Genomic DNA, 26,732 nt, shown 5'->3' on the forward strand with positions numbered 1-26,732 from the left:
GTTGAGGATTCTTGTGTCTATGAGAATAATGATCTGTAGTTTTCTTGTGATTTCTTTTTCTGACTTTGTATTGGTAATATTGGCCTTATAGAAGCAGTTGAGAAATGTTCCCTCTTCTGTTTTTTAGAACAGTTTGTGAAGGATTGGTATTAATTCTTCTTTGAATGTTTGGTAGAATTTATCTATGAAGCCATCTGAGCCTGGGCTTTTCTTTGTGGGTAGATTTTTAATTACCAATTCAGTTTCTTTATTTTTAATGGGTGTAATCAGATTTTCTATTTTTCCTTGAGTTACTTTGGTATTTTGTATCTTTTTAGGCATTTGTTCAACCAAGTTGTGTAATGTGGTTGCATAAAGTTGTTCATAATATTCTCTGTTAATCTTTTTAACTTCTGTAGGGTCGTTCTGATTTTAGTAATTTTTCTTTCTTTTTTCTTAGTCCATCTAGATAAAGGTCCATTAATTTTGTTGATCTTTTTAAAGAACTAAATTTTTGTTTTATTGATTTTTTGCTATTGTTTTTCTGATGATGAGTCAGTCAGTAAGCATATTGCTGTTCCCTTGTATGTGAATGATTCTCTCACTGTTTCTGAGATAGTCTCTTTGTCTTTGGTTTTCAGCAGTTTGACTATGATATATCTAGGTACGGATCTCTTTGTGTTTATCCTATTTGGGGATTTATTAAGCTTTTGAATCTGTAATTAGTGTTTTCCATTAAATTTAAAAAGGTTTTGGCCATTATTTCTTCAAATATTTTTTCTGCCACTTTCTCTCACTCCTCTCTTTCTGAGAATCTCATTACTATTGATTTTTTTTAAAATTTTATTTATTTTATTTTTGGCTGCATTGGGTCTTCATTGCTGTGTGCGGGCTTTCTCTAGTTGCGGCGAGCGGGGGCTACTCTTCATTGTGGTGCGCGGGCTTCTCATTGTGGTGGCTTCTCTTGTTGCGGAGCATGGGCTCTAGGCGTGCGGGCTTCAGTAGTTGTGACTCACGGGCTCTAGAGCCCAGGCTCAGTAGTTGTGGCGCACAGGCTTAGCTGCTCCACGGCATGTAGGATCTTCCCAGACCAGGGCTCGAACCCATGTCCCCTGCATTGGCAGGCAGATTCTTAACCATTGTACCACCAGGGAAGTCCCTCATTACTATTGAGTTTTGTCCCACAGGTCTCTGAGGCTCTGCTCATCTTCAGTCTTTTATCTCTCTTTGATATTGGTCATTTTCTGTTAATCTATTTTCAGATTTACTGATTCTGTCTTCTGCCATCTCAAATCTGCTGTTGAATCCATCTATTGAATTTTTTCATTTCCATTGTATTTTTTGACTCTAAAGTTTCCATTTGGTTCTTTTTTATACTTTTCATTCTTCTGTTGAGATTCCCTATTTATTGAGTCATTGTTGTCATATTTTCCTTTAATTATTTAAATTATAATTTGCATAACTTATTTGATCATATTTATAATAGCTACTTTTGAAGTCTTTGTCAGCAAAATCCAACACCTGGATCCCCTCAGAATTCATTTTTATTGACCTTTTCTCTGAGTATCGGTCACACTTTCCTTTTTCTTAGCATGTCTCATAATTTTTTTCTATTGAAAACTAGACATTTTGGATAAATATTATCCAGAAATTCTGGATTCTGATTTTTCTCCCCTGAGGATTTTTTTTTTTTAATGGGTTGATTTTTGTTTTTGCAAACTGCCTGTATTCCAGAATCTATCTCCTCCCAAGTGTATGGCTGCTAATGTTTCTGTTCAGTTTTTAATTTTTTTAGCCTGGCTTTCTAGAAGTCACCACTGTCTGCATAGCTTAGTGGTCACCAATAATTTTGGCAGTGGTGGTACTCAAACACCTCCAGCCATAAGTCTTTCATCTCTTCTAGTGGATCAGCCTGTGGGTTGGAGAGTGCATTCAGAATTCAGTCATCCTCAAACCTGCCCAGCTTTAACTTTTCTCAAAGCTTTCTCAGGTCTTCCCTATGTATGCCCATATTTTCCCAGTTAGCCAGAGGTGTGTGGAATGTTAATCTAGCCCTTCTATGGTTCTTTCATTTTTAGGATCTTCCCATAAATTTCTGGCTATTCTACACCTCACCCCAACTAGGACCACATTTTCAGTCTTGAAAAACTGGTTTCTTTCCCATTTGTTTCATACTGAATTTTTAAGCATTTCACTGACATTGTTGTCACAGGTTTTCAGCATCTGAGCCATATCAAACACATCCCCTCAGGAGGGAGGCTGCTGGCTCATGGCCAGTCCACACTGGTAATACTACTACACTCACTGAGCCAAGGTACAGGGGTAGATGATGGATGGCAGCAGCCTCAGGCAAGAAGCCACTGACTCCCACTGTTCTTAAGTGGGGTTGTAGCAGCTTATAAATAAATACTTCTCCATTTGCTTATTGCTTTTGCTCGATTTCCAGATCCTTAAAATTGTTGTTTTTATTTTTGTTTTTGTTTTTTGGAGAGTTTTGCTTGGTCTTATACGTGTGTTTTAGGAAGAAGATTTGCCAATCTCCTTACCCCACCATAGTCAAAGTCTGACCCCTTGTGCTTTTTTGTGGGATTTTTTTTTTTTTTTAAGTAACTTTATTTCCTATACTGAAACCAGTCTAAATTCTCAATCCCTAATTGGGCAAATTTTGGTAACCTCTATTTTTCTAGGAAATTATCCATTTCATCCAAGTTTTCAAATTCATTTGCATAGATGCCTGCAAAATAGTCTCACGATTTTTTAAAAGTTCTTCTGTTTTGATGGTTATTCCCTCTTGTCATTTCTTATTTTGCATATTGTTGTTGTTTCTCCTTTTTTCCTTCATTAAGTTAGTTAATGATTTGTCTATTTAAAATTTTTCAAGGAAGCAGGATTTGGGTTTATTAATTAGATCTACTATTTTTTGTATTCTCTGCTTTATTAATTTCTGTTTCAGTTTATTGTTTCCTTTCTTGTGCTTTATTTTGGTTTATTTTGTATAGTTCCTTTTCTATATTTTTAAATTTTGAACTTAATTTGTTAATTTTTCGTCTTTTATCTTTTATTCTATATGTTCGTTTTGATCTCTGGCTTTTCTTCTCCTTACTGCTTTATGTCAGGGTACCTCAGCCATGTCATTATTGACATTTTGGATCAGATAATTCTGTAACATGGGGGTCTGTTCTGTGCCTTGAGGAATGTTTAGCAGCATTCCTGGCCTCTGCATACTCATAACAATCAGAATGTCTCCAAATGCTGAAAAATTCCCCTGGGGGCCAAAACCACTAGTTGAGAACCACTACTTTAAATGTGTCTCATTGATTTTTATATGTTGTATTTTCTTTATCATTTTTTAAAATTTTATTAGTTTAGTTTGTGTTTCCCTCTTTACCCAAGAGGTGTTTAATAGAAAGCTTTTTAGTTTCTAGGTAGAAGATCTTTTTTTATTTATGCTTTTAAATTTTGTTCCAATTTCTAGTTTGATATTTTATGATCAGAATGTTATTTCTACTTTTTGAAACTTCCTGATGCTTTCTTTGTGACCTAATATATAGTCAGTTTTTGTGGCTATTCCATGTGTGTTTGAGAAGAAGGTATATTCCAGATTATCATAGTGTAGAATTCAATGTATATTTCTCCTAAAGATTTACTTTACTGGTTACATTGTTTGTTTAGGTCTTCTACATAGTTAAATATTTTTGTTCACTTGCCTTGTCTTTTACTGAGTGATGTGTTTAAGTCTCTCATTATTAATTTGTTTCTATACATTTCCTTGCATGTCCTACAGTTTCTGCTTTATAACAGTAATTGCTGTGTTATTGGGGGCTATTATATCTACATTGTGAATTTTTGCTCTTAGCATTAAAAACTGCCCCCTTTTGTCATATTTAATACTTTCTTAGCTTTAATTTTACCTTGTCTGACACCAGGATCACAAACTCCTTTCTTATTGTTTCCATTTGTCCTGTATACCTTTGCCTGTCTTTTTATTTTTAACCTTTCTGAATCACTTTATTTTAGGTGTGTCTCTTGCATACACCTTGCTTTGTGAGCCAAATTGAAAATCTTTCTCATTTAATAAATGAGTGAAGCCCATTCATATTTATTGATACAACTTATTGTGGTCCCTATTCTGCTGTATTGTTTTATGTTATAATTATTATGTACAGAATGTTAAATTTCCTGTTTATGTGTTGCGTTGGATTATTTTTTTAATTTCTTTTAGTATTTAGGAAAGTTTGTATTTTTGTTTAAGTAGTTACCTTTAGACTAATACTTTTTTTTTTTTTTGGCTGTACCATGCGGCTTGTAGGATCTTAGTTCCCCGACCAGGGATTAGACCCAGGCCATAGCAGTGAAAGCGCTAAGTCCTAACCACTGGACCCCAGGGAATTCCCTAGACTAATACTTTTTAAAAAATGCTCTTAGTCCTTGTTTTCTTATTTAACCTTTTATTCTCTGGTTTGTCTTTTTTTTTAAATGGTATTTTTTTATTCCCACTTATTCAGTTATCAGTGAACTTATTCTGTTTTCCTTCTTCTCCATTCTTTTAACATATTTTTAGTTGCATTACTTCCTACATTATCAAAACTTATAACATCTATAAGTTGTTTTCCTTATGTATTATTCTTCCACTTATGTACCTACCTTTGTTTTAGTCTTTAATTGAATACATTAAATGTTCACTATAAATCCTTTTGCTGAAGTTTTCCCAATCAACTCTTGGTTGGGTGAAAGTTATCCTCATAGATTTTTTAAGAAGGGCTCATGAATATAATATTCCTGGAATTCTTGCATGTTTTAAACTCCTTATCTATAACCTTGATACTTGAACGACAGGTTGGCTGAGTTAAAATCCTTGGTTTTCACTTTATTCCTTTGAATTTCTTCAAAATGCTGCTGCATTTTCACTTTGCATTGTATGTTGCTCTTGATAAGTTTGATGTCACTCTAATTCTCTTACACTGAAGTTATTTAGTCTTTATGTCTGGAGGCTATGAGAATATTTTCTTTATCTTAATAGTTTTATTCAAACATATCTCTGAGTTGGTTGTTCTGGGTCAATTTAGCCAACTACCTGATAGGCCTTTCAATGTGTACATTCAGATCTTATTTCCAGAAATTTTTCTTGGTTTATAGTTTCAAATATTGGTTCTGTTCCATTGTTTTGTTTTCTTTTTTAAGGAACTCTAGTTATACCTTTGTTGTGTTTTTTTGGCATGTCTTCCATTTCAACCACTTTCTCTCTAAACTCTCTTCCTTCTTTCCCCCTCATTTTTATTCTCTTAACTGCTATTCTGCCTTTCTTTAATTCCTCTTATTAAATTTTTATTTCTTTTTTTTTTTCAGTTACCAGAAACCTGTACTTTAAATTTTTATTTCTATTCTCCTGTTGGCATCTTGTTATTTAGTCTCTATTACTGAGATTTTTTTCTTTTCTCTTGTATTTCTTTCCTGAGTTCAATCAACTATCATTTTATTTTTCCATCAACATTTGGTCTTATTATTTGAGTTTCCAATTTATTTTAAAATTTAACTTTATTTTATGTATTTTGGCCACGCCGCACAGCATGTGGGATCTTAGTTCCCCAACCAGGGATCAAACCCACGCTCTGTGCGTTGGCAGCGCGGCATCTTAACCACTGGACCACCAGGGAAGTACCTGAGTTTCCAATTTAAAGTGGCTCTTCCTGTCTCCAAATGATTGTTAGAGGATATTTAAATGAGATATTGTGTTAGTTTTCTTACGCTTCATGGTTAGGTTTTTTTGGAATGATTTTTTTTGGCCATGCTGTGCAGCTTGCGGGATCTCAGTTCCCTGACCAGGGATTGCACCAGGGCTACAGCAATGAAAGCTCTGCAATCCAACCACTGGACTGCCAAGGAAATCCCTCAACCTATTTTTTTACTCACTTATCAATCACTATTCCAGGGAACTCCCTGGAATGGTTTTTGTCAGCAGAGATATTTAATTCTCATTTCTATTCTCTTCTAATAATAGCTTTGTATGGAGATTGCTTTCCTCTATTTTATTTCTTGGGCAGGTTTTGGCTTGCAGTAAATGACAGCCATCCTAGTTCAAGGGAAACTACTCTGTCACTGTACCGAAGTGCACTTTCTTTAATGGATAGTGCTTTTTTTTTTTCTTAGTGGTGAGAGGAAGATTTGCATTTCCTTCAGTTTGGGGATTCTCTTTTGTCTTGCAGGGTTGTGAATTTATCCTCTTGTTTCTTTTTCCCTTCACTTCTCTAGTCTCCAACAGAGACTGGATAAGCCTCTCCCTTATGCCTCACCCTTCCCACTTACTCTTCTCTTCCCCAGGAGTAGTGCACCCTGACTGATGCCTCCTGGATACCTTGTACTTTTTTTTTTCTTTTTTTTTTTTTAATTTATTTATTTATTTATTTTTGGGTGTGTTGGGTCTTCATTTCTGTGCGAGGGCTTTCTCTAGTTGTGGCAAGTGGGGGCCACTCTTCATCACGGTGCGTGGGCCTCTCACTGTCACGGCCTTTTGTTGAGGAGCACAGGCTCCAGACGCGCAGGCTCAGTAGTTGTGGCTCATGGGCCCATTTGCTCCACGGCATGTGGGATCTTCCCAAACCAGGGCTCAAACCCGTGTCCCCTGCATTGGCAGGCAGATTCTCAACCACTGCGCCACCAGGGAAGCCCACCCTGTACTTTTAAGTCACATCCCTATAGTGAATGCTCAGATCCACCAGGACACTCTCAGTACTTTTGCACTTGTAATGTACTTTTCTCTTCTGAGGAGTGATTCTAAGTCTATCTTAGGCCCTTCTTTTTCTCTTCTCTCTTCTTTTTTTTAAAAATTTATTTTATTTTTATTTTTAGCTGCGTTGGGTCTTCATTGCTGCGCACGGGCTCTCTCCGGTTGCGCTGAGAGGGGGCTACTCTTTGTTGTGGTGCGTGGGCTTCTCATTGTGGTGGCTTCTCTTTTTGCAGAGCACGGGCTCTAGGCACGCGGGCTTCAGTAATTGTGGCATGTGGGCTCAGTAGTTACGGCTTGCGGGCTCTCGAGCGCAGGCGCAGTAGCTGCGGCACACGGGTTTAGTTGCTCTGTGGCATGTGGGATCTTCCCATACCAGGGCTTGAACCCATGTCTCCTGCATTGGCAGGTGGATTCTTAACCACTGTGCCACCAGGGAAGTCCTCTTCTCTCTTCTTTATAGTTTTTCCAGATCCCATCCCACTCCTATCTTTGCTCTCTGCAAGGGCTTATAATGGCAGCTCAAGAGATATCTCTTCCAGAATTGGGGGTTTACTTTTCTGTTTAAGTTTGTAGATTCCCCTGTCTTCTTGTAATGTTGAAGGCATTGGGTTTATGTGGTTTTATTGTTCTGGTTGACTTCTGTAGCTTTGTGAAAGGTACATGAAGAGAGATTCGATTTAAGCAGCTGTCGCTACCCTTGGCTGCCTCAAAGTTTTCACCGTACGTATCTTGACAGGCCATTTAGGTGTAATAAGGAGCAGGTTTGTGAACTTTGGGTAAAGGCAGAGGATAAGAAAGAAGGCATTTGGTTTAGAATGTACTGATTTTGAGGTGGTTCTGTCCATTCGTGTAGAGATGTTCATCAAACAGTGAGATATTTGGTCTGGACCTCTTTTAAGAGATCAGGAATTACTGCTCCTATAGACGCTGGTGGCGTCCTAGTAAACTGGAATTAAAGCCATAAGTTCCTTTGTGGAATTCCTACCTTGTTCTAACTCCTGCCTGTGTATTTAGTTTCATCTTCCATGAACATATAAGGGCTTTAGAAAACAGATAATATTGAGATGTTACCAGATAAAGTACTGTTTTCTGGTGCTCTATTTTATTGTTTTCAAGAGTATGGTTGATGTGACAGAGATCTAAATATTAGCCTGAGCAATCAGTCATTATTGAACCTGTTGAAAGAAAAGGAAAATCATAGATCAGTATATCAGATCACCTACTTGAGGAAAGAAAATAACACGAAGACTAAAGCTTCATAATTAAGTTTTTGGCATATTCAAAATTTCCCTCAGTAACCATAGTACCTATCAAGTAGGTTAAATTCATAAATCTACAAAGTTTATACCAATAACTTTCTAAGGCAAATGCCTAGTTTCTTCTGTCCTCCTCCCAGTCACCTATTACTAGGCTACAGAAAGACAAATGTATGCATGCTTATATCTAAATACCTTTTTTTTTTAATTTTTTTTTTATTTATTTCTTTATTTATTTATGGCTGTGTTGGGTCTTCGTTTCTGTGCGAGGGCTTTCTCTAGTTGCGGCAAGTGGGGACCACTCTTCATCGCGGTGCGCGGGCCTCTCACCATTGCGGCCTCTCTTGTTGCGGAGCACAGGCTCCAGACGCGCAGGCTCAGTAATTGTGGCTCACGGGCCTAGTTGCTCCACGGCATGTGGGATCTTCCCAGACCAGGGCTCGAACCCGTGTCCCCTGCATTGGCAGGCAGATTCTCAACCACTGCACCACCAGGGAAGCCCTAAATACCTTTAAGATAATAATACCTATTTTAAACTACAGTGTAATTAATAGTTTTCAGAATATAATCTGTGATGGATTTTCCATGTGTTACTTGAGTGTGTATGCTTAAGTTTTCTTCCTTTTATAAGAGAAAATAGAATGTACAACAACAACAAAGAAATAGCATTTGTAAAATAGTGCAGTAAGTAGTCCTTTATCTTCCCAGTTGTGTGTTTTTATGGTTGCAAGCGAGAGTAGATGGTTTCTTTCTCCACTGAGATAATCTGTAGGTGGAAAACACTGAATAATAGTGAAGTAAAAAAAAAAAAAGTGTACTCATTTGAAACATGAGAATTTTTTAAAGTGGTCAGCTCTTTCACTTGACATTTCATTACTCCTAATACCTGGATAAAGTGGTCTTCAAATTGTGCATTCCTTTGAATTCACTGAAAGGCAGTATAGTGATTCAAATTGTGATCTCTGGAACCCGACTGCCTGGATTCTCATTCCATGCTAGGTTCACTGTGCCTGTTTTCTCATCTGTATAATTGAATAAAAATAACACCTACTTCATAAAATATTTGTGCAGATTATTTGTAATTTGTGTAGAACAATGTTATTTAATTGCTACCTATTATTGTTAGTATTAGATTATATCAACAAGATTCTGAGGTGGGATTTTTTGAGACTAGAATTTGTGTATTTTTAATTGCTCGATGGATATATTTAATTATGTTGGCCTTATTTGTTATTTAGCATGTAAACCAGTTACCACAAAACTTATGAATGCATGGTGCAAGACAGAAAACTCAAACCTAGTATTTCCATAGATGTCCCTATGGATATATATGAAAACATCCATGATGAATTAGAGAAAGCTGCCCTCATTTTTGTGCTTTATTAGTATTTTCTTTAGGATCTAAGAATTTAAGGATCCGTTCCTTCATACATATAAAAGCTAAGGGCAATAAATGATGCTCCAAAAAGATTTTGTTTTTGTTTTTAATGGCTGCTTTGTTCAACAGCCCTCTTTCTTCTCTCCACCAGGTGGCAGTAGAGCACTTGGTACCATGTCCTGTTCGCTACTCTTCCTAGTCTCTGCAGTATTGACCTGGGTTAGAAGGGAAAAGATAAACACCGTACACCAGAGTATGCAGTGTTCCTTCAGCTGGGTTTTACAGCATCATATTTTAATCATTTTCTTGAAGATAATGGCAACAATAGATTGGATAAGTTTCCTGTCCATAAATTCTTTTAGTTCAGCCGAAGTACACACAGACCCATTGTAAGAAACATATGTGGAATCTTTGCAGTAGCTGGAATGACTGCGTAGGACTGAACTAAATGAACGAAATAATGTCCAGATATATTTTTTTCCCCCACAAGGCTTCAGAAAATGGAGGCAACAGTCGTGCTTTTCCCTCCCCTATGAATCTTTAGTAAAAGACAAAAGAGTCGCTTACGATCCAGCGTTTCCTCCTGGGGAGGCCGGGCCGGGGAGAGGGCGCGGGCGCCGAGCGGCGGGGGCAGCTGGCGGGCGCGGCGACCGGGGCCCGGGCGGGGATCCGGGCAGCGACTGAGGCGGCGGCAGCGCCCCGGGCCCGCCGCCCCCTCCCCTCGGGCGGGGGGAGCCGCTGCACGGGGCCGGGGGGTCGGCCCTGCTGCACTGAGCGGCGGCGGCGGCGGACCCCCCAGGCGGGCTGGGGCTGAGCCCGGGGCCGGGGCGGGGGCTCCGGGGGGACCACGCCCGGAGGCCGGCCGGCCGCAGCACGGCTCACGGGCCCGGCGCGCTGATGCTCAAGTGCGTGGTGGTCGGCGACGGGGCGGTGGGCAAGACGTGCCTACTCATGAGCTCTGCCAACGACGCCTTCCCGGAGGAGTACGTGCCCACCGTCTTCGACCACTGCGCAGTCGGCGACACCGTAGGGGACAAGCAGTACCTCCTGGGACTCCATGACACAGTCGGACAGGAAGACTATGATGGGCTGAGGCCTTTATCTTACCCAATGACTGATGTCTTCCTTATAGGCTTGCTTCTCTGTGGTAAATCCAGCCTCATTTCAAAATGTGAAAGAGGAGGGGGTACCAGAACTTGAGGAATACGCACCAAATGTACCCTTTTTATTAATAGGAACTCAGACTGATCTCCGAGATGACCCCAAAACTTTAGCAAGGCTGAATGATAGGAAGGAAAAACCTATATGTGTGGAACAAGGACAGAAACTAGCGAAAGAGATAGGTGCGTGCTGCTCTGTGGAATGTTCAGCTTTAACCCAGAAGGGATTGAAGACTGTTTTTGATGAGGCTATCATAGCCATTTTAACTCCAAAGAAACACACAGTAAAAAAAAGAATAGGATCAAGATGTATAAACTGTTGTTTAATTACGTGAGAAACGTCTTCAGTGGCCAAGTGAACTGTCCATTTCTCTCAGAAAGCATATGAAATGCTAAAGCTATACCCAGACCTCTTATAAATAATGAAGCAGTTTAAAACTTGAAAGGAAAAAACAAACAAACAAACAAACCCTGTCCTCAGAATTCTATAAAGTTGATTAAGAATGTTTCTTAAAGGTCCAAGAAGCAACAAACAGCATCTGAAGCCACAATCTATTGTAAATACTTTATTTCAACTAGAAGGTACAATCTCTCAGGGGTTTCATAGTTTAAAAAGCTACAATCACATCGTGTTGTAACTACATAAAAAACAGTGCTGTTAAGTGGAACTGCCTGGCTTAGACCATATACATGTCTGCAGTCTTTATGGAATCTGCACAAAGAAATATCTTCTCCCTTTGCTCCAATTAATTGTTCTTGTATGTAAGTTTCTTTCTATTCCAGTATATCCAGAGTGGTGAAGTAACAAGGCCAGCCACGTAGCCAAAGGTTGCTCCAAGCGTGCAGGAGATGGGCCATTCCTGAGGAGAGAATGTATGAGAGCAAAAAGAACAAATGTTTTATTATTACTTGAGCACAAGTGTAACCTAAATATTTCTTTTTTTTTTTTTTTTAATAATTGACATGTTACATGGAGCTTTTATTTATTTATTTATTTATGGCTGTGTTGGGTCTTAGTTTCTGTGCGAGGGCTTTCTCTAGTTGCGGCAAGTGGGGGCCACTCTTCATCGCGGTGCGTGGGCCTCTCACTATCGCGGCCTCTCTTGTTGCGGAGCACAGGCTCCAGACGCGCAGGCTCAGTAATTGTGGCTCACGGGCCTAGTTGCTCCGCGGCATGTGGGATCTTCCCAGACCAGGGCTCGAACCCGTGTCCCCTGCATTGGCAGGCAGATTCTCAACCACTGCGCCACCAGGGAAGCCCCTAAATATTTCTATATTAAAGCTTAATGTGCTTTCTTAAAGAATGCCAAAAGTGTAATAAGGTCATATCTGCATTTATCATGAACACTAAAAATGTACACATTTTAGTTAATGTGCATTCAACTGTAACAAAGGTTTCTGGCGATTGTAGATTTAGTTTGATGCTCCCCAAACTGCATGAGATACATGCTGAAATTACAAACTAAAACTTTGGGTCAGACTTTGCCATTAAAAAAAAAAAGACAAAAGAGTCATTCGATTATGAAGAGAAGCACAAGTATAGATGTCCAGATATTTTTAAGTGTATTTAAAATTAAGTAGAAATAAACCTTTGGCGTCCTGGGCAAATTAGTTTTACATAGTAAACTGTGAGAGCGCTGTCCTTGGTAACGTGGTTAAACTGAGTCATTTTATTTTCCAGGTGCAACACTGTACTGTAAGTCAATCAATACAGTATTAAGTCACTTCGACTCAAATGGAAAAGTATGAAAAATTAGCTAAGATTGGAGAGGGGTCTTATAGGGTTGTATTCAAATGCAGAAACAAAACCTCTGGACAAGTGGTAGCTATTAAAAAATTTGTGGACTCCGAAGATGATCCTGTGGTTAAGAAAATAGCTCTAAGAGAAATACGCATGTTGAAGGTAGGTTAACTTCCTCTGTACATCTGTAATATCACGGTACTGGGTGAAATGGGTATGCCAAAATTACAAAGAATTTTAAAGTGATTTTTTTTTCCCCATTGGACTTCAATTTCTTTGTATCAGCAATATATAAATTGATCATCACTTTGGACTTTGGCCGCTCTGATGTTTAAGTGATATTATGAGCACAGCTATAGACTGTTAAAATTGAAGTCCTGCTCTGGTTGGTAAATATTCGCTGTCCTAAGTCCCCTCATCCCGGTGTTTACCCTCCCCTTCAGCCCTGGCCCTCCCCACCACAACCCCAGCCCCGACGCCTGCCCAAGTCCTTCTCCCCCATAAACCAGCAAGGAAAAGAGCATCCTGTGGCGCAGAGGGGCCCATAGGACCGTGCCAGGGCCCCTGTGGGCATCCTCATGGATTGGTCCCCGCCTGCGCGACACTGGTTCCTAGACATATTGAATATCACCCCCAGCTACGTATACACATTTTACACAAAGGTTTTAAGTTGTTTTTACTCTGATAGGATTTGACATGCAAGATTCACAAGTTCTCAATGTAAATTTTTTCCTATCCTAAAAATCGTACAATTTTAGAGCAGTAAGAAATCTTAGAGATGCTTCTCATTCAGCACGCTTATCTTATCGGGAAGGAAACTGAGGCAGAGGGCAGTGCTTCTCAAACATAAACCTGAATCAGAATCCCCTGGGGACCTTGCTGAAATGCAGATTCTGAGTCGAGGTCTGGGGTCGCCCTGAGATTCTGCGCTTCTGACAAACTCCCCGACGGCAGAGATGCTGCTCGTCTGTGGACCCCACTTTGCACAACAAAACTGTGATCTCCTCAAGAACACACAGCCACAGCCGACCTTTACTTTCTTTCTTTTTACGAATTTATTTTTTTATTTATTATTTAGTTTTGGCTGCATTGGGTCTTCGTTGCTGCACGCAGCTTTCTCTAGTTACGGAGAGCGGGGGCTACTCCTCGTTGCGGTGCGCGGGCTTCTCATTGCGGTGGCTTCTCTTGTTGCAGAGCTCAGGCTCTAGCTGCACTGGCTTCAGTAGTTGTGGCACACAGGCTCAGTAGTTGTGGCTCGAGGGCTCTAGAGCACAGGCTCAGTAGTTGTGGCGCACGGGCTTAGTTGCTCCACTGCATGTGGGATCTTCCCAGACCAGGGATGGAACCCGTGTCCCCTGCATTGGCAGGTGGATTCTTAACCACTGCACCACCAGGGAAGTCCCTGACCTTTACTTCTGATGTGCATCATCTGTTTTAGGAAACCCCCAGAAATCCAGTTTTTAAAGGGAGATAATTATTACATTATCTGCTCTTTTCAAGTATTATTTGTAGCAGCTTTCCTCAACTAAAAAGTTTTAGTGTTTTGTTTAAAATATAATTTGATATGCACGGAGTTTTCACGAGCACATCCATCATGATTTTAAGAACAGTCCCCTGTTCCTTGTAGCCAGAAGAGAGCACTGGTCAGACAGCCAGCTCATCACAGAGCTAAGCTACAAGGTGTGTCTGAACCTGGCAATGGGCTGTTTTCTAATAGAAGATGCTTTTTATCCACCCCCCTCCCACCAAGTCTTCCAGTAAAGTTAATGCTCAGGTAGCACCTTCCGGGTTACAAGTGCCCAATTTGAGGGTGCACTTGAAGGTAAAAAATAGCCAGATTCCCACTCACTTTGGTCTCCGGTGATGGCTCTCAGAAGGTACATCTTTCCTGCCTTTGGTGTGTTTCACCCATGCGTGCCCTGAGGAGATCCCTTCCGTGATAAATCTACCTTACTTTCCTCACATACTCCTGTTATTTAAATTCGCTTTGATTTTCCCCTCCTTATTACCTGTTTTACCTTAGACAAGTCACTGTTTTTCTGGGCTAAGTTAATTTGATTTGCAAAGAAGATATAAATTGCCCATCTACCCAAAGACAGGAGACTTGACAAGGTTAAACCTTGCCTTCACATCCAGCTGTAGCATCTGTGAATCCCTGGCTCTCCTGGAAGAGATTATTTCACCCCCATTCTAAAGTTTTTGCCTCAGTACAAAGCAACTGGCTTACCTGTGTGACCTGTTTCCTCCACTGTTTGCCTTTCTGCTCTTTTAGGCAGTGGAACACATAGAAAACAAATTGATTTGGTGCTCTGGGCATATCGTTAATGTATAATGGATTCCTTTTCCATATAATCAGGCACATAATCACAGGGTGATTTTTTTTTTGTTCTGTTTTTTTGGTCAAGTTGTGCTTACAGATAAGGGAGAGGATACTGTATGAGGCCGCATACTTAAGACTCTCTACTGGGCCTGCAAAATATTTATTGAGCTTCTACTGTATACAAAATACTGCATTCTCTCTCTTTATATAGCTTTCTGAGTAAATGGTACCAAGGGTTTGGAAAGTAGATTTGTCTACTATACTGGGAAAACAAGAGGAAGATGAGTTATAAGTAGGAGTGATCAGATGTCCTGGTTTATCGCTTTTGTCCCAGTGTTCACTCTGGTTGGCACCCCTTTTTGTCTGGCTAGCATCTTCTTTAAAAAGCATACTGGTTCGTATGTGAAATTATACAGTCACCTTACCTATAGGCAGGGTGGCCACATGTGCCGATTTGCCTGGGACAGTCCTGGTTTACATTCGTTACCCTGGTTGGATGATAAATTATGTAGTTACTTTAGTGATAGATTATTTTACTTAATCAGGGTTTTTCCTTTGGTTTACGACATTAAACAGAGGCTGCCTTGTGAAATGCTTCAGTTTGGGAATTGAATTTAACAAATTAAACATCTAAGCATAAGAGAGAACAAGAGACTCAAAGAACAGAGCTGAAAATATGATAAATAAATTTAAAACACAAACTAACTGTAGGGACTCCTAGAATATAGAGTTTAATGAGATTTGAGGGTTGAAATCTAGTATTTCTGAGAGCCAACACTAATATCCAGGCTGAGTTTAAATCCAGCTGACATTTACATTAAATCTATGCCAATATGTAAGCTAAATGGGTATTGATGCTTTTTATAGTCTTTTACTCAATAATTCCATTACCATTCTATATTAAGGTCATTTTATGACTTGTGTATTTAGAATTTCCACTAAATGCATAAAGGATTTTTTATTTTAGTGCTTAGATTTTAAGTTGTACTTTATTTGCTGTCTCCAGAGAGATCCAAGCAGCTTAGTTATCCTTTATTATGGGGTATATTAGGGAAATTCTTAAATTTCTTCCAACTTTAAGATTCTATGATACTTACTAAGAGTAGTTTCTCTTGTGAGTAACTGTAGTCAAATTCTCTGCAAGAGATGCAGAGAGAATGATGAGCAAGGCCTTTTGCTCTTAAAATTGTAAGGGGTCTGGGAGAAACAGTTACAGGAAACACATCACCAAACTTTGTATTTCAATTCCTTTGCAGCAATTAAAACACCCAAATCTTGTGAACTTCATTGAGGTGTTCAGGAGAAAAAGGAAAATGTATTTAGTTTTTGAATACTGTGATCATACACTTTTAAATGAGCTGGAAAGAAACCCAAACGGGTAAGTAATCTAGAAACTGAAATTCTGTGTGGCCGGTTCCCAGTTTCATTATGTGTGGGATTAACTATGGCAAATTTCAAATCTGAGCCCCTTTCTACCCAGATGTATCTGCTGGCTCTCCCTCTCCAGTCTCAATTTAGGATGTACTCAAAGGGCAAATGAATATTAACCTAGAGTAAATATAATATATAGTATTTAATAGACAAATCTACTGCAAATATAAATCACAATGTATTTCAAGGCTAAATTATATGTTAGATTATCTGAATTCAAGGAATGAAGCACAGTTCAATATTAGGAAATGTATTCATATAATTCACTAATAGGTTAAAGGAGAAAAAGTACATAAGTTTGATAAAATTTTAAAAGGCAGTTGATAAATTCAACATCCTTTCCTGATTACTAAAACAAAAAACAAAAAAACCTTAGCAAACTAGGATTAAAATACTTTCTTTACACACACACACACACACACACACACGCACGCATGCACACACACAAAACTTCTTCAAATAAATAGCTAATTTTATATTCAATGATAAAATACTGAAGAAACTGTCACTAAAGTGAGAAATAAGACATGAGAGCTCAAGCCAATGTAATGCACTAAGAAAAACAAATAGGATATATAATTTTGGGAAATGAGATAAAATCTCCATTATTTGCTTGATATTATTATTCAACAAAATCTAACAGAATTACCTAGAGTTATTAAAACTAGTGGTATTCAGTATAGTGACCACAGCACTCCAAATTCCACACAAAAAAGTAACAGCTTTTGTATCAATCAGCGCTTTAGAAAATCTAGTGGAGAAGGATCCCATTCAAATATCAACAACAAAAAAGTTTAGGAATAAAGGTAAAAAAGAATTGTTCAGATTCTACCTAAAGACAATTACAAAACTGAGATACATAAGGGATTTTATTTAAATGAACATGTATTTCTGGATGGAAATGTTCATTACTATATAGATTCGGCCTCCCTGATTTATTTATTTATTGCACAAAAATCAAATCAGAATGCCAACTGGTTTTTCTTAACTTGAAAAACTTAGACTAAACCAAGAAAAAAAATTTTTTTTAATATTTATTTATTTATTTGGCTGTGCCAGGTCTTACTTGCGGCACACGGGGTCTTCACTGACGCATGTGGGATCTTCATTGCGGCGTGCATGCGGGATCTAGTTCCCTGATCAGGGTTCAAACCCGGGCCCCCTGCATTGGGAGCGTGGAGTCCTAGCCACTGGACCACCAGAGAAGTCCCATAAACCAAGAATTTTTTTAAAAAGAAGAAAGGGAACTCCAACTGCCAAATAATAAATCATATTCGTTTTAGAGATTCCCTTTGACAAAAAGTACCATAAACAAAACTAACAAAGAAATGACAAATTAGGTAAATTATTTGCCAGATGAAGAATTAATATAACTTCATATCTACATATGTAGATTTTGCAAATCATATTTCTAAAAAGATTAACACCCAGTTAGAATATATATTCATTCAAAACAAATTTTAGTGAACTCCTACTGTTGTTCCAGGCTGGGTGCTAAGGATACAGTAGTGAACAGAACACACAAAAAAAGTTGCCTAATGTGGAAAAGCAAATCATAAAAAAGAGGGGAAAAATAACCAATACACCTATGAAAATATGTTTATCCTCCCTACTAATGAAAGAAATTCAAATTTTAAAATAAGGTACCATTTAGAATAAGGTGAGAAAATTTCTCACCTATCAAATTGGCAAATATTTTTCAAAAGTCAATATACCCAGCATTGTTAAAGTCAAATCCAGCACTCTCGTTCACAGCTAGAGAGAGTATATAATCAGGAGTGCAATTTGGCAGTATGTGTGAAAATCTTTTAAACAGTTTTCATCCTTTGACTAAGAAATTCCATTTAGAGAAATTTACGGTAAGAAAATAATCAGATAGGTACAAAAGTTATACATGAGAATGGTCAACGCATCATTATGTACCAAAAAAAGGGGGGGGGGGACTGATATAATCTTCCAATGGTAAAGATTTGGTGAAGTGCAGTTTGATATATCCATACAGTGGAACACTATGCATTCAGTGCATTAAAAAGCAAGCTGTAGAATAGTTAATGTCCTGGGGAAGTGTTCATGAAATGGTATGTGAAAACATGAGGCTGCAAAGTAGAATGTTCAGTGTAATTGAAAATTTGTTTTGCACTTTCCCAATGTTCTAGTGAATGCACGTATTTTATTTTTAAAATAAAAATTAATTTTTAAAACAGTTAAAATGATGAATTAATTCATAGTTCAGCTTTATTATGAGCTAAATAGGATTTTGTGTTTTGGCTTTAGAGGACAGATGTGTTCAGCCATCATATAAATTAATTTATAAATTAACATACATTTTCATAAAATTAGAAATGTATGCTTAACGTCATGTATTGTTCAAGGCCCTGAAAATAAAACCTACAGTACATACAATCCATGTACCAGTTTAATTGAACTGAACATCTTTCTTTTCCTTCTGTGTACCCTAAGCCTTCCTGCCTGTAGGACTTAGCTCATGCTCTTCCTTTAACCTAGAATATTCTAACCTTTTCCACTTTCCCTATCTCTCTCGTAATCTCTAAAATGTGAAATCCTAGATATTCTTACCATCTCTGAGATCCCTCTATCTGGGTGGAATTGCTTCCCTCCTTTGAATACCCATGGAATTTTATTTTCATCCCTGTTATGGTACTTGACACTTACTACCTTATATGTTTTTATGTGCATACTCTCTCTCTTCCCAGACTGTAAGTTTTTTGAGTGCAGAATTCATATCTAATTCATCTTAATAGCTTCCTTAGTGTGCAGCATTCTTTTATTCACTCACTTCAGAAATATTTTACTGAACACCTCTGCTGGTGCAGAGAATAGAAAGATATAATGGCACAATCCTGCCCTCAAGAAGCTTAAAATCTAATGAAGAGACAGATATTCGAAGTAGCCATTACAAGTGACAATGTAGACTGGGTTACCATTGGTGTTCAGGATACACGAGAGGAGCAGCTCCAACATCTGTTGGTCCTGGGGAATCAGGAAGTTTCTGCAGAGAAGGAACCGTTTGGGCTGAGACTTTGAAAAAGGGAAGAGTTGGCCAGGTGGACAATCTTGGTGGAATGCCCAGATGCGAGAAAGAACAAGACATATTCAAGCAACTCTTTTGTTCTGTATGTATTTAGCAACCACAAGGACCTCTGAACTACCCTACTTTCCACTCTAGTGGAAAGTGTATTTGGTGTATTTAGTGTGTTTTACTAGTGTATTTAGCAGTTCCAGTGTATCCAAAGTGCTTTGGGTCAGCCCTGAGACTTGGATCTACATAGAGGAATGCAAATATGAACAATGCAGAATACGCCACTCTTTCTCTGAAATGCTGGGTATTTCCAGATAACAATGATTAATTAAAAACATTAGTCTGCTTTCAATCCCTTCTTAAAATCTACTTAAATAACAGCCAAGAGAGTATAAACCCAGTGAATAGCAAACAGAAGTAAACAACCAAACAGCATACATACCAAGCCTATTCGGCCATTGTTTATTAGGGTAAATTCACAGTTTGAAGAAATAACTGGTGTGTGGATATGAGATGATCAAGGTAGTGGAAGTGTGGGATGAGAGCTGTGGGATGGTGAGATGGTCATGAGACTTGAGGACTAAATTGTATCATAAAGAAGAACTAATTTAACACTGAAGTAAGATGGTGAAAGTGTACTGCTTCCCCTGCCAAATGAAAGCTTCTGGTGTCCTCTACTTGGATAGAGGGAAAAGCATTTGTTAGATCAATGGCTGCATACTGAGTACTGAGACTGTGTTGGATTTGCTCCAGTTAAGAAACTACGTGTACTTAAACAACTGCAACTGGTATCATCTGATTAAATTTAAAATAATCTATTCTCATTCTCTAAGATCCTTCTCTGTTCAAAATAGGTACAATAGGAGGGAATTCCCTGGCGGTCCAGTGGTTAGGACTCGGTGCTTTCACTGCCGAGGGCACGGGTTCAGTCCCTGGTTGGGAAACTAAGATCCCGCAAGCCGCACAGCATGGCCAAAAAAAAAACCCAATAGGTACAATAGGTAAGCTAATTGGTAATGTGATAGGAATTACCACCCTACCAACAGGAAGGATTTCCCTTTACTATCATTGCACTATACAAAATGGGCTAATCCTGCCTTCAAGAAGCTTAAAATCTAATGAAGATATTTAAAGGAACAATTATAAATGACTGTCAGGGTATAAAAACTACCATATGGGTTTATAAAACTACAGCTATCCACTTCTGGCTGGCGACAGCACATCAGGGACATCTGTAAATCATGTTTCAATTTCTTTTTTTAAAAAAATTCAGCTTTACTGAGGTGTAATTGACATATAAAAGGCTTAATTTCCTTCTCAATTAACTGATCATAGATAATTACCCATAAGACTATGGGTGTGGATTGGTGGAGGATGGCAGTGAACCATGAGCATTAAGAAATGCATTAGTTAGAAGAACACCAGCATCGTGTCCCAGATAGGAAGCAGGGAGAGTCTTCCTTTGAAATGGCTTCCTGATTTCCTGGAGATGATTGGCCCCCTGGATGGCAGAGGCCAAGAAGGAGTGCTTCACTTCCAGAAGTTACTGTAGTAGGCAACAGAGCCAGAGTGGTGATCAGAATGGTTCGGTCTGACCATGGGTTCTCCCACACAAAGGAGATGGGCAGGTCACTAAGCTTCTATTTGTTCTACATAAACTAGTAACTAGAGGCCTGGCTTGAGTCACCGTAATAGCCAGTTTGCAGACCCAGGGCCTCATGAATAAAGGGGAGCCAGCAGCTCTCCTTGGGGAATAGCCCTGCAATAACATCATATGTGTGTACTTGATTCTTCCTCTTAGCCTACCCCAGAATGGTCTGTGGCCATTTACCAGGGTAGCTGTGTACTGGGAAAAGAGGGCTACCCAATCTTTCAGGAATTTCTGGTCAGTGCTCTGCGGTAAAGCCAATCACCAGTGACTTTGAAAGCCACTGTGGTTCACCAGTTTGTGGGGGGGTGGTGATGGGCAGCTTAGTGAGAGTCAGGTGGCAAATGAAATTTTGACTTGAATCCATCTCCTGACAGTCCTAGAAAGTCCAGGAATCCATCCTTGGGGTTATTTCCCCATTTCCTAACTGGATAGTGGAAATAGGTACACTAGCAAATGGAATAAGAACCACTTGGCTCTGATCCAAGGAGTGAAGGGTGCTGTGGTGGGAGGAGCCTAGTAGAAGGGTCTGGCATGCTGTCTCTTTACCAAAATAGAAAACTGAAAGCAATACTGCAGATTTGGGGACGAACGTAGATTAGTGCCACCGTTACATACTTTGGAGAGACATAGATGAGCATGATGCCTGTGACAAATCCTCTCTAACACTCCTGTCTCCTCAAAACTTTGGATTTCTTCCCCCTCATTTTACCAATGAATTTCTGGCATCGCAACTTCATTTGGCACAGGCAACCGTTTAGTCCAGGTTCCAGTCAACCAGTGCAGCAATCACCCAATGCAGCAATCAACCAGTGCAGCAATCAACCAGTGCAGCAATCAAACCAATGCAGCAATCAAACCAGTGCAGCAATCAACCAGTGCAGCAATCAACCAGTGCAGCAGTCAACTAGACTCACTCCTAGCTGCTCCAGGGAGTTTACTGAAACCAGGCTCGCTAATAAGTGTGCCCATACTGTTATAATCCGCCCAAGTCTAAAATCTTGTTTCCTCCTCTCTGGTCCTACACTTATGAAATCCATTTCCACATACATTCTCCAGTATAAATTAGCAAAATTTTATAGTTCTTTTTGCTGTGTAAATCTTCTTTCTCTCTCTTTGACTTTGTAATAGTCCCCTTGGGACATGCTGGGATCTGACTTTAGTCAAGGTTTGGAGACCTTGATGGGTAGCAGGGAAAGGAGCCTTGAGGAGAATTGGCAGCCCTCCCATGCAACACAGCTGCCTCAAGTGAGATCATTAGGGGGGGGGGGTCCTCAACAAGGCAGAAGCAGCCTCATAACACAAGTTTGGGGGCTACTTCACATGAGAAGAGACCTTTGGCAGCAAGTTGGTATGCCCTTAGTTCTATGAATACTCCCAAAGTGCCACATTTCAATTCTCAAAGTATATCTCTCAGTTAATTAACTGAGAAATTAATTAACCTCACATAAATTCAACCTGTGTTGTCATTCAGCACCCTGCAGGACTATTCTCAGCATCCGATTTTTCAGTCATCTCAGGGTAATTCCAATGGTCAATGGAGTGAGTCTTAAAACTACAAGAAATAAGGGCAACCATTGAAACTTCTGGTTTCCTAACTGTGCCTTGAACCAAACTATCAAAGCCCTAAAGCTGTCCTTTTGTTTTTTCTTTAATTTTTCCAGTGAAGTGAGAAACAGCCAGCCTGCCCCGCTTTTCTTTTATTACTTTCCCATATGTTCCCATATTGTTCAACCACATTCAGTCCAGCAAAGCCCTGCCCTGAATAGGCACTTCATTCCAGATGACCACAGGTGATTATGTAAATAATTGGTTCATCACTGGGTGCCCATTTACCAGTGTTCCAGCCACTAATGGTAATTAGATCCCCCTGCCTTCAGACCCAACTAAGTCAGATAGCCTACATTCCCAAGGCCTTGACTTTGTTTCCCATACCCACTTCTGGTATCATATTCTGAACTAATCAGGATTCAACAACAGAATTCACTCTAGCTAGTTTAAGCAAAAAGGCATTTATTACAGGGTGTTAGTTTATACAGTTTCTGAGAGTGCCAGCGAAGGAAGCTTAGTTGAGAACCTATTAGGTACCAGTTACTGTTCTAGGCCCCGGAGCTACAATAATGGACAAGGTAAAGCCCTTGCAGAGTTACAAGCCTTTGGAGAACAATAAAGCACACTGAGGGATTAGAGAATGCCTGATGAGGGGCGTAGGTGGAACAATAAACACAAAGCTTTGGAGGTCTGTTCAGGGAATAGCAGACGCTAACTGGGCCAGAGTGGAGGTCGGTGGGAATGTGATAGGAGATAAGGGGCTGGGGGGGGGGGAGTTAATAGAAGTGAAATCATTAAGAGGCTGGTAGGCCACAGTAAAGGTTGGATTTTATTCTAGGATAACAAAGGTTTACAGAGAAGGACTCAATTCATCTTGGGTACTGATAATGAAATCAAGTTTTCCATGTCAAGTTATATAACAAACTAAAACAAAGATAATGAGCTCTGATGTCAGTGCCAGGATTCCCCTGAATGGCTAAGAGAGCAGCCTCTGAGTGACCCAGTCTGAATTCCCTGACCCTGTCACCCTTATTAACCCCTATGGGCTTGAACCAGAATGTCTAGTTTTTGCTTTCAGGCCTTCACTATTCCAGTATTTGTTTGTGCACTCACCAAAGTATACTATTTAAACACAGAGTATCAGTTGGTTTCTACAGAAGGTTTTATTTCACTCCAAAATGCCTTGAAAAATGCTGACTGTGGCTGAATAATGTTGCAATGCTCTACCTTTCTGGAATGAACACTGTGTGAATCTGTATTCTCTTTGATAACTATCTCCTCTTCCTAAGATCAGCGGTATTTGCTTGTAGCTGTTATTTTGTATAAATGTTGTTTTGCCTAAAATGGAATCTGCCTTCTTGGAATCTGAGCTCAGGAAGGATTCTGTTTTGAACAGAAGCCAGGACTCTTCCTGTGAGGTGCCCTTAAATACCCCTCTTTCACAACAATAGCTGGGGAGTTTCTTAGGACATTGCTTCATGCCTAATTCCGTGTTACTAACGCTAGTAACCAGGGTTCTGCCAGTCTCTGAACCCTTGCCCCTACCTGGTTTCCCAGTTCCAGTACTGAATCCCGGTGCCTAGAGTCCGTGGACCCACGCAAACGTTCTGTTTCTACATGAATAGGGCCATGTGTTACTCTTGCCAGTTCCTCTCAGGATTTTTTTTTTTTTTTTTTTTTGGCTGCGATGGGTCTTCATTGCACGTGTGGGCTTTCTCTAGTTGCAGCACGCGGGCTTCTCATTGCGGTGGCTTCTCTTGTTGCGGAGCACGGGCTCTAGGCGTGCGGGCGTCAGTAGTTGTGGCACACAGACTCAGTAGTTGCGGCTCGCAGGCTCTAGAGCGCAGGCTCAGTAGTTGTGGCGCTCAGGCTTAGTTGCTCCGCGGCATGTGGGATCTTCCCGGACCAGAGCTCGAGCCCATGTCCCCTGCATTGGCAGGTGGATTCCTAACCACTGCGCCACCAGGGAAGCCCTCCTCCCAGGACTAAGATCCACTTCCCTTCCCTCCACCTCTACCAGCCTCATCTAAATCACTAGATCTCACCTGGATTATTAAATTAGCCTCCTAATTAACCTCCCTGTATCCACTCTGTCCCAGAAATCCATTCTCTATATATGTCACTTGCCTTCTTGAGTCCTTTCAATGACTTCCCTTTGAATTTAGTAAAGTGCAAATTCCTGACCCAGATTGAGAAGGCCCTCGGGGGTCTGGCCCCGCCAGCCTCTGCAACTTCACTCACGCTTTAGCCACACTGGCCGCCACACTCCCAGCTCTTTCTCACCTCAGGGCCTCTCCCCATCCTCTTCAGGCTCTTTGTATCTTTGCACTGGGTGTCAGTCCCATCTACTCACCTCGTCTGACCCCAGACCCTCATATCCTGAACCTAGGTTTTAATACCCAGACTCTTAAGGGATAGACTTCTCAATAAACCTGTGAGGTATTATTCCAGGAAAAGTGAAAGCACAAATAACTTGCCCAAGGTTATAAAACTAGGAAGCAGCACGGCTGGGATTTGAACTCTGTGCACAAATGGCTGTACTATTCCTTCTGCCTCATTAAAAAAATATAAATAATGTAGTCTCAGGCTTGGCTCTTAGGTAAAGGAGGGAGAGGATAAAGTTATACCAGAATTCAGTATAGGAAATAAAAACCACTGTAGACATTTTAAGTGGAAAGGGACTCAATACTGAGAATTAGGTGCTTTCACAATACTGAGAAGAACTAGAGTCAAAAGGCTGCCACCAGATCACTGATGCCAAGGGCTTGACACCGTCACTGTGATCTGAGATGGGGAAACTGCTCTGAGCAAAATACCTCCATTCAGTGGTTGCTATTTCTTGGTGTTTACCCAGACCTCACATGTCTTGTCACTGGTGCCACACCTGCGTCACACACAGGCCAGCCCACTGTTCTACAAGACCAGCTCCATCTGCACGATAATGAGTTCAGTTTCTAAAAAGTGATCTAAACACATGATGTAAATATCCAAATATGATACAATATTAAAACTGAGTGATGGGTGTGTTTGGAATATTAGGTAATTTTACATTTTTTAATCAAAAAATCCTTACAGTAGAACATTTAGTGAAAAATAATCTTGTGTTTCAGATTTTTGAAAATATGCCAACAACAACCTCACCTCCACGAAGAGGGCTGAAAAGCAAACAACACACTGAGAAAAATATTTACAGCATCTATGTAGACTCTGATACACATTGAGTCTTCATAAGTCAATTTAAAGAAGAGTAACTAGACCAATCGAAAAGCAATAAAGGGCATGAACAGAAAATACACAAAAGGAGAGAAGTTTAATGTTCAATAATGTGAAAATTAAAATCATTAATAATTAATGAAGTGAAATTAATGAAAACCAAAGTGAGATATCTTTTTATTTGAACCACAGATTGGCAAACATAACACTGGCAAAACTGAATGTTGGCAAGACAATGAGGAGATAGGGACTCGAATGCATAGATGCTTGGTGGGCGTGTAAATATGTACAACCTTGCTTAGAGAGGGTAGTTTGGCCGTATGTAACTGTGAAGGCATCATCCTGGGACAGGGATGTGAGCAATGGAAAGACATCAACAGAAAAGTTAAAGGGAATGTAATTGCTGCAATTTATAGAAATGGTTACACAAAATACACTAAGTACTCCCAGACAGAATACAAGTTGCCCAGATCCCCAATTCCCCAATGGAAAACACTCCCCAATATTTTCCACAGAGTGAGGAATCTTCAGGGGAAAGAAGCTCCCAGCCTCCCATTCTCAAGGGCCCTTTATTCTCCCTGGCCTCCCCTGGCTGTGTACCTGCCTGCTTACCAGGCATAGGTAACTGTTATGAAACAACCCTTGCACATGCTTGAGTGTTTACCACCAACATGAATTGGATGAATTGAAGGTCAGCCTTCAAGAATGCCTTTTTTCCTGCAAAACCAAGTCTCAGGTCTACCTGAAGTTCATACTTACAGGATCAAAATGTAACATGTGCCTACCATAGGTCCCAGAAATCCCACTTCTAGAACTTACCTTAAAAAGATAACTGCACAACTTCCATAGATGGATGAGTAGATATTCACTGAAGCATTGCTTCTAGAAATGAAAATCGTGTCAAGCCTAATTGCTCATCAATGGGGACTAAGTAAATTATGATACATCCATATAATGAAATCCTTGGCCACTGAAATATATGTATACATATTAGTATCTGTACCTCAATGCATAGGATGTTTCTGAAAGAGGCAGGGGAAGTTGCAGAGGATGAAATGGTTGGCAAGGCAGGTATGAGAGAGAATTCTTCATGGATATTCTTTTAACTTTAAAAATATTGAACCATATGAATGTATTTATTTAATATTAAAAGGTAACTGCAGAGAGAGGGAGAGAGAGGGAGAGAAACAGAGATTCCTAAAGGGACAGTCACTATAAGTTACAGCAATTATTTTGAGCTAGCAAGAGTTGAGTCAACACTTTTTATTTCTTTACTTTTCTGTATTGTTGG

At 39.8% G+C, this 26,732-nt stretch overlaps 1 protein-coding gene and 1 pseudogene across 1 annotated transcript in view; both read left to right on the top strand.

Moving 5' to 3' along the window:
• CDKL4 (cyclin dependent kinase like 4) overlaps positions 1-26,732 on the top strand; it is a 49,882-nt gene that overhangs the window by 5,834 nt on the left and 17,316 nt on the right. Inside the window, exons 2-3 of the mRNA XM_036874096.1 lie at positions 12,179-12,400; positions 15,815-15,936. Coding sequence (XP_036729991.1) covers positions 12,233-12,400; positions 15,815-15,936 — 290 coding nt within the window. The 5' untranslated portion in view covers positions 12,179-12,232. The remainder of the gene's footprint in view (positions 1-12,178; positions 12,401-15,814; positions 15,937-26,732) is intronic.
• LOC118906509 lies at positions 10,078-10,948 on the top strand (annotated as a pseudogene).

The sequence above is a fragment of the Balaenoptera musculus genome, chromosome 13 (genome assembly GCF_009873245.2).
Source record: "Balaenoptera musculus isolate JJ_BM4_2016_0621 chromosome 13, mBalMus1.pri.v3, whole genome shotgun sequence".
Classification (NCBI taxonomy): domain Eukaryota; kingdom Metazoa; phylum Chordata; class Mammalia; order Artiodactyla; family Balaenopteridae; genus Balaenoptera; species Balaenoptera musculus.